At 62.5% G+C, this 7,764-nt stretch overlaps 2 protein-coding genes across 8 annotated transcripts; one reads left to right on the top strand and one right to left on the bottom strand.

The window, feature by feature from the left end:
- Positions 1–108: 108 nt before the first annotated feature.
- RASSF7 (Ras association domain family member 7) lies at positions 109–2,953 on the top strand. 6 transcript variants are annotated; one of them, XM_020979438.2, is made up of 6 exons: positions 109–158; positions 1,162–1,301; positions 1,399–2,063; positions 2,151–2,270; positions 2,362–2,432; positions 2,546–2,953. In XM_020979438.2, exons 1-5 carry the CDS (start codon positions 124–126, stop codon positions 2,416–2,418), a joined length of 1,017 nt encoding a protein of 338 aa, XP_020835097.1. In that variant the 5' UTR covers positions 109–123; the 3' UTR covers positions 2,419–2,432; positions 2,546–2,953. The 6 variants fall into 6 exon arrangements, with proteins under 6 accessions (XP_020835097.1, XP_020835096.1, XP_020835101.1 ...); XM_020979437.2 differs by having other exon boundaries at positions 2,362–2,953; XM_020979442.2 differs by lacking the exon at positions 109–158 and adding an exon at positions 195–439 and having other exon boundaries at positions 2,362–2,953.
- Positions 2,954–4,721: 1,768 nt separating this feature from the next.
- LOC110202998 (uncharacterized) lies at positions 4,722–7,415 on the bottom strand. Of its 2 annotated transcripts, none has more exons than XM_020979443.2 (2): positions 6,715–7,415; positions 4,722–5,051 (listed from the first exon to the last, which is right to left on the bottom strand). In XM_020979443.2, exons 1-2 carry the CDS (start codon positions 7,350–7,352, stop codon positions 5,003–5,005), a joined length of 687 nt encoding a protein of 228 aa, XP_020835102.2. In that variant the 5' UTR covers positions 7,353–7,415; the 3' UTR covers positions 4,722–5,002. The 2 variants fall into 2 exon arrangements, with proteins under 2 accessions (XP_020835102.2, XP_020835103.2); XM_020979444.2 differs by having other exon boundaries at positions 6,758–7,411.
- Between the last annotated feature and the right edge of the window lie 349 nt (positions 7,416–7,764).

The raw sequence follows: 7,764 nt of genomic DNA, 5'->3' as shown, positions 1-7,764 counted from the left end.
TCAGCTGCAAGGAAAAAGCCAGCAATGCGCAGGGGGAGCGGGACAGGAAGAAAGGGTGGGAGAAGAGACAAGAGCCAATGGGAGCGCGGCAAATGAAGGGGCGGGGCGGCTGTTGAGGGGCCAATGGACGGAGAGGTGAGGCCTACAGCTCTGAGCAGGTACCCGGACATCAGGTTCCTCTGGATAAATAGTGGGGTCAGAGGTCACGGAGAGGGCAAAGGTCAGAAGTGAGAAACAGGCCAACAAGAAAACCATTCCCCACCCCAAAGGCAAGGTGTCTGGACTGGGAGACGACTTTGACCGCTGACCGCGAGGCGCAACCAGCCACACCCCTGGAGTTGGGGGGAGGGGCGGTCGCACCACGTGACTACACGAAGCCCCTCCCATACCTGCAATCTCGAAACCGTGACCAATGGAATGGGGGCGGGGCGACAACCAGGTAAACCAGACGCGGCTGGAGGCGTGGAATCGGGTCTAGACTTGGCAGCCAATGGATGCCTGGCGTAGGATTGTGAGGCGGTGCCCGAATCGGAGAGTGGCCAATGGGGAGCGCTAGATGGGGCGGAGTGGGGCAACAGGCATCCGGCCAATGAGGGTGAGGCGTGGGGTTGCGGGGCGAGCTCGCCACAGCGGCCAATGGGGCGCCCGGGGTGGGGCGGGGCGGGGCAACAGGCATCAGGCCAATAGGGGTACCGGGTGGGGCGGGGCTCGCAGAATCAGCCAATTAGAGGGTGGCGTGGGGCGTGGTTGCTAGAGCCCGAACCGAAGCCCGAGCCTGAGTCCGAGCAAGGTTAGTCGGTTTGGAGCTGCGGGGAAAGGCCCCGAGGGTAGGGTCAGGGCTGTTGGGTTCTTCTTTTGGGGTGACCTTTGCTAGGGTCAGCCGCTGCTTTCCTGGATCTGGGGGCGGGGAGTCAGAGATCGAGGGGGGAGACGCTGATCCTCCTAACCTCTGACCCCGCCCCCCCAAATGGGAGCATATTTAGGGGTGGGAGGAGGTTGGGGCAGGAGGCGCGGGTTAATGACCCAGGTTCCCCTTGGGGTGGAGAGCAGAGCCTGGCCCTTTAAGGGATCCCTTCGGGGAGAGGGGAAGAGCCTGGAGCCCTCCAGCTCCGCCTCCCCCGCCCCGGCTGAACTTGGGGGTGCCCCTCCCTCCTTCCCCAGGTCCTGCTGGGGATGCCCCGGCCCTACCCCCGCCCCCATGGAGCTGAAGGTGTGGGTGGACGGAGTCCAGCGTGTGGTTTGTGGCGTGTCGGAGCAGACCACCTGCCAGGAAGTGGTCATCGCCCTGGCCCAAGCTCTAGGTGAGCAGGGCAGCCCCTGGGCTGGCAGGTGGGTGGGCGGCCGGCGCTGGGGCTCCCCTCCTCCCACCCCCAAAGACCACCTCCTCCTTTTTCCCAGGACAGACCGGCCGCTATGTTCTCATCCAGCGTCTCCGGGACAAGGAGCGGCAGATGCTGCCGCAGGAGTGCCCAGTGGGTGCCCAGGCCACATGTGGACAGTTTGCCAGCGACGTCCAGTTTGTCCTTCGGCGGACAGGGCCCAGCCTCACCGAACGCCCTGCCTCGGACCCCTGTCTTCCCCCAGAGCGCTCCCCTGTGCGGGCCAGCCTTCCCCATAGGCCCTGGCCTCCTGCACCCCATGAGCCCCATAGGGGCTGGCCCTCCATCTCAGCCAAGGAAGAGGTAGGAGGGGAGCTGTGGGGTCTAGAGCACCTAGTCCAGAGCAACGAGGCTGAGCTGGGTCAGGAGGGCTTTTGGAAAGAGGAGCTCCGGCGGGAAGTACAGCAGGAGCTGGAGCGCCAGGGCCTCATACGAGAATTGCAGGTGGCCACTGAGGAATGCGCCCGGCGACTTCGAGAGCTGGATGCGCAGGCCCGAGCCCTAGAGGAGGAGATTAGCTGGCGGCAGCAGCAGGAGGGGCCCGGCTCCCGAAGGCCCCAGGATGAGGCTGCAGCCGCCCGGCTCCAGAGGGACCTGCACACTCAGGCCCTGCAGAGTGAGCGGCTAGAGAGCAGCCTGGCCAGTGTGGGCCAGGCCCTGGCGGAGGCCGAGCAGAGCCTGCAGGTGAGGCCAGTATGACCCACCAGCCACCAGCCCAGCCTCAAGGAAGGGACCAGGCACCTTCATGGCTCCCCTCTCCTACCCATCTAGGCCCAGGCCCAAGAGGTGGAGGAGCTGAACCGAGAGCTCAGACAGTGTAACCTGCAGCAGTTCATCCAGCAGGCCGGACCGGCACTGCCCCCACGACCCCAGGACTCTGGCCCCAGCCAGGTGAGAGCCTCGGGAGCTGGGCCCCAAGGGGACCCCAGGAGGAACACTCCCTTTCCTGGGGCTCCCTGGACTCACTCCCTGTTTGCTGCAGGATCCTCCAGCCTCACCAGCAAGCCCATCCCATGTCTTCCCGAGATGTCCAGCATAAGCCCCTAAGCACATGTAAGTCCACCGCCCCTGCCCCTCCAGGAAGAGGGCTCTGAGGAGAGCCCGTGTGCCCGGCTGTCTGGCACCTTCCTCTCCGCCATGGCTGGCTGCTCACTAAGCCTCATCAGCTCTCACAGGCAGCTGCCCTGGACACTGAGGCCATGCTGAAGATGGTCACTGGCAGGTCGGGGGACCCTTGTCCCAACCATTCAACTGGTCCCCTTCTCCAGCCATGCTGCACTGGTCAGATATGTGAAGGATCACTGGAAGAGGCTGACTTGGGCTAGGAGGAGAATTTTTGTGCCACTCTGCCAGAGACCCATGGACAGAAGGACAGTGGTCCCACAGGCTGGCCCAGGCTCCTCTGGCCAGAGCTCACTTCCCTAAATCCCTACTGTGTGGCCAGTAAACACCTAGCAGGAGTGGGGGTGGGGGTGGCGCTATCTCCTGGGGTGGACTGAGTATATCCCTGCTGGGAAGTATCCTTCTATTCCTGTGTGGATCCACCGGAATAAAGGCACCCAAAGTATGCTATATCTCTGTTTCCTGCAAGGTGTGTCAGGCCTGAGTTTCCCTGAGGCCTGAGCCAGTTTTGGAGCCTCGGCCTAAATATCTGGAGTACTGGGAACCTCCCTCCCTCTTTCCCCTCCGGAAGTCTGCAATCTAAAGCCCTACCCATTATCATCACAACCTTCCTCTGGCTCTGGTCTCAAATTCCACCCACTGCTCAGGCCACAGGTCCCCACCCCATGAATAGTCTTAAGTCCCTGGTGGTCTCCTAGCAGCCCCCTCCCTTCCCGGAGCTCTTCTCTGAAGTTCTGAAGGGAAGGCATGGTGTTGATCAGACCCAAGGGCCAGGGGCTTTCTCAGCAGAGGGAAGGGCAGGGTTCAGACTCCTTTCTGGCGCACTGGGGGATGAGGACAAAGGCCCAGCAAGTTGCAGCAGCTGGGCACTTGCCTTCAACCAAATATTGTCAGCACCACACCTCCCTCCCCCTTCTTGCTAGCCTCAGCTGCTGGACACACCCCACTCAAATTGGGGTGGGGGGAGGCAGAGACAAATAGGACTGCTAGTGCCTGGTTAAGGATGATGGAGAAGCCCACAGCAGGGGCCTGCTTTCTGAGAGCTGGGTTCCCTGGGAGGCAGGCCTACCACAGCCACACCCCTCCTTAGCCAGGTAGGGAGACACCAGGCAAGGACCTGGTTCCTCATCTTCTTCCTGGAGTCTTGCAGGGTGACTCACGGGCCAACTTCGGCCGAGGTACCCTGGGAGTGGGCAGACCAGCTAGGCCGGGCCACTTTGGACCTGGAGCCCAACCCCTGGGAGTTCAGAGCTCATTCAGGGAGGCCCTCTCTGGGCCCTGGAGACAGTCCTGCCTGTGCCCAGCTGCTTGGACACGTTTGGCTGGTAAGTGGCTGCCTCTGGGTGGTGCCACATTCCTGAGGCCCCGGGCACACAGGAGAACTTAACTCAGCACCCTGAGGCCAACAGTTGGCCAAGGAAGCCAGACCTTCTGCCTCTGGCTTCTTTACCCCTAAAACTCAAATAAACACCAGGCTGCCTTGAGGGAGTCTGTCCTGGGGGAAAAAAAGGCCTTCCTGATTTGCTAGCCAGATGCCCACTACCTGAACCCTTCTGGGGCATCACTTCTCTCCAGTGATGGAACCTAAGCCTTTACAGACAGCTGGAAGACTGCTCAGAGGAGGCCCAGTGACTGAAGGGTGGGGGAACATCTAGGACGAAGATGGACATCTGGAAATCACCTCAGCAACTCCAGGGCCAGGCCCATCTCTCTCACAGTCCCAGCTCTCCCCTGGCTCCCCAGGCCCCTCTCTGACATCCCCCATGGGCACCATTAGTCTCTAACCCTCTGGCTGGCTTAAAGCTAGTCATCAGACCATTATCCTGCTGTCCAACCCATGAAAAACCTGCCCCATCCTTGAGCTGCCAGGGAGCTTGGGATGGATGGCTTTCCTCTCACTGCCTTCACATTCCTACAACCCTCCATCCCATGTGGGCACCTGAGGAGGAAACCAGGTCCAGCTCCCTGCCAATCACCCCCACCCTAGATCCCTGAAAGACGAGGGCACTGAGGAGCCTGAACCATGGCTCCAAGCAGACACCATAGACCTGTGTCCCCAAGCTCTGGACCTTGCCAGCTTCCTGCCCAGATAGCCCGAGAGTCCTCAGAAGCCAAGGAGGCAGAGTGACACTCCCCCCCCCCATGCTCTCGTGCCACCCTCATCCATCAGCACCTTGTTCAAACGAGGGCTGTCAAGGACACAACTGTCCAGTGCCACACTGCACTCTTACATTTCTTTATTGGCAGTGAGAGAAGTTGGCCACCTTTTACAAGCAAGGTGACAGACAGATACAGAACTGAGTTCCATCCTTGGCCCTCCCAAAGGGTGCCCCACAGGAGATGCTGAAGGAAAACCATCTCCCCCTCAGGGCGGCCCAGAACAGCCTCCATCTCTGGAGGACACTGGCCTCAAATAGAGGAAGGAACGTGGACCCATGACTTTGGGCCAAGGGCATCGGGGAGTGATCCAGGCGGCTGACAGCCGGGAGCTCTCGGGATTGCTACGCTCCATCTTCACCCAGAAGTTTCCGGCCTTGACCACAGGTTATCCTGCAAGAGCACAAAGGTTAAGAAAATATCCCAAACCCTGAACTGCCCTGCAACTAAGGACGGGCATGAGGGAAAGCCTGCAGGTCCTCACAGTATCCTTACAGCTGGCCATGCCCCAGAGCAGCGGCAGAAAGTAACCAAGGTCCTCTGTCCCACCATCCCACTGGCCAAACCCAAGGGGAACTCTGATTCAATGGGCAAGGCAAAGTCAGAAGCTGCCTCTGGGAGCTCTTCTGGCCCAGAGCTCACCGCTGCCAGGACGGGACTGAGGTCCAAGCAGCCTGGCCTAGGGACTAGAATGCAGAGCTGGGAGTCAGGAAGAACTCCCAGAAGATCCTGTCTGGGAGCCTTCAGACAGGCTGCGTGAGCTCAGGCAAGTGCCTTCATCTCTCCCGGCTGCAGGAAGGCACCTTAACCTGGAGGTGGGACACTCTCCTATCCCAAGCAAAGCCTTCACAGCACCAGAGCCCCAAGCCCCAGCAGCTCAGTGAGGCCAGGGCAGCAGGGTTTGGCAACGGACAAGAACCTGAGGAAGAGAACCCCATGGCTAGTCTGACAGCCTCCCTCTAGTCCCAGCTGAGAACTCCGTCTGGTCGCAGAGCATTTGCCAGGCTGGCAAGTTTCACACTTCTTGGAGGCCTCCCGAGCTACCATCCCAGCTGAGGGATGTTCAGATGTTCCACTGGGCTCTGGGAGGACCCTGGATAGCTTTGGTGGGAGGCTGGTGGTCTCCTCAGTCCTGTGGTGGGCCGGCTGCACGGTAGCCGCTGTCACACGCACAGTGGGTCCTCAGCGCAATGTGCGTTAGTCAGTGGCTCCCCTGCAGCCGGAGAGGGGCAATGGAGCCTGGAGCCTCATGACCAAGGCTAGGAGTCTGGAGCCCAGACCTGGACACCAGAGATAACCCCACAGCAAGGCCCTTGAGGCTTAAAGCCTGGAGTCCCTGACCTCGAAGCCAGAGCCCAAGCACTGACACCCAAAAGACTAGAGCCCTGAGCCCAAGCCTGACACCGCAGATCGCAGGAGGCTGGTGCCCAGAGCCCGAAGCCCAAGCGTCGGCACCGCGGAGCGCAGGGGACTAAAGCCCCGAGCCCCAGAGCTGGAACCCGGAACCCAAGAGCGGGCACAGCGGAGCGCAAGAGACTAAAGCCCCGAACGCAGAAAGGCTGGAGCCCGGAGCCCAAGCGCTGGCACCGCGGAGCGCAGGAGGCTACAGCGCGAGCACCAGAGCTGGAGCCCAGCCTGGAGCCTCCCGGATCGCAAGAGACGAGTGCCCAAGCGCTGGACTTCCGAGCTTGGAGTCCCGAACCCGGCTGCCCGGAGCGTAGATCTTCGGAGCCCGGCTCCGCTCTGCGGGGCTTGGCTCCGGTGGCCCCGCTCTGCTCCTTCTGGCGCCGGCGCGAAGGCTTCCCAGGCCGGACCTGAGCCACCTGGGCCGGCCCGGCCCGGGGCCTCCGCCGCCCCGGACCAGGGCTCCCAGATCCTCCTCGGGGCCCGGGCCCCGGCCCGGCCCGGCCCGGCCCGGCCCGGCCCGGCCTGCGCTCCGCCGCCGCCGCCGCCACCTCCCCCGTCGTCGCCGCCGCCGCCGCCGCCGCCGCCGCCACCGCCCCGCGTACTCAACCTTCCACCCCGCCCCGCGGGCCGCGCCTCCTATGCAAATTACCCGCTCGCCTCCCAGCCAATAGGAGGCCAATCTGGGCCCGCACCTCTGCAGATGCAGCCAATGGGCGCGCCGTGAGGCGTGGCCTTCCGACCCTGTGCGGGTGGTAGGCCCCTGTGCACCGTCCCAGGGACGCGCGGCGCGTTCGTTTCTGCACGTCTTCCTTCTGGCCAGAACCACTTCTCCGGAGATGGGGGGGGTAGCCTCCACAGTGAGCCTACCCCCCCAACCTGCGTGACCAAACCGCGCAGCCCAGAAAGACTGGGAACGGAGAAACAGATGGAGGGGCGGCCTGTAGGCCCCAGCCACACCGAGGTGGGGAACGCGACGGAGCGCCGGGCTCCCCCTAGGCTAGCGCAATGGTACAGAGCTCGCCCGACGGCCACGCTGGGCCATGAAGACGGGGTCGCTGGGCACGTAGCCGCCGGCGCCGCGCACGCACGTCGGGCCCCACCCCCAGCTCCGCGGTGCGTGCACCGCCCACCCCCTATTGAGTTGTGGTCTGACAGAGACCCGATGTAGTATCCCCGGCGGCCGCGCTGGGGCGCCAGAGCGCTACAAAACTTCAGCTGGTCAGGTCTGACGCCAGCCAGCCTCCTCCTGCCTGTACCCTGTTCGCCGTCTCTAACCTCTGCACCCATCTTCCACTGCAGTCCTGCCTCCAGGCCTTCCCTTCCCGCTCTCCATCTCCAGTCTCCGTACCCATTCTCTTTTCTGTCCTTCCTCTCCCGAAGTCCTTTCCAGCCTCCACTTCCCCACCAGAGAGACCTACAGATGAGCTCCCTTTTCTCCCCCCAGATCCCCTTGCCACCACAGTCTTGGGCAGCCATCTAACATCTCGCTCTTTCCTTTGTATCCACTGGCAATGCACTAAGGGGGAGGCCCATCTGTGGCCCCTGAGGCAGCCTCAAAGGCATTTAGTGGAGGCTCCCAGAGAAGGGCCTCAGCTGAGGCCTGGCGTCAGCACTCCTCCCACCTCCCTCGAGGCGTGCTGTGAGAACCAAGCGTCCTGCAGGCATCCGAAGAGAGAAAGAGGCCAAAGGGGCCAGGCGG

The sequence above is a fragment of the Phascolarctos cinereus genome, unplaced genomic scaffold (genome assembly GCF_003287225.1).
Source record: "Phascolarctos cinereus isolate Bilbo 61053 unplaced genomic scaffold, phaCin_HiC Scaffold_9;HRSCAF=440, whole genome shotgun sequence".
Classification (NCBI taxonomy): Eukaryota; Metazoa; Chordata; class Mammalia; order Diprotodontia; family Phascolarctidae; genus Phascolarctos; species Phascolarctos cinereus.
Note: the sequence above shows the minus strand (reverse complement) of the source record. Positions and strands in the feature narration are given on the sequence as shown.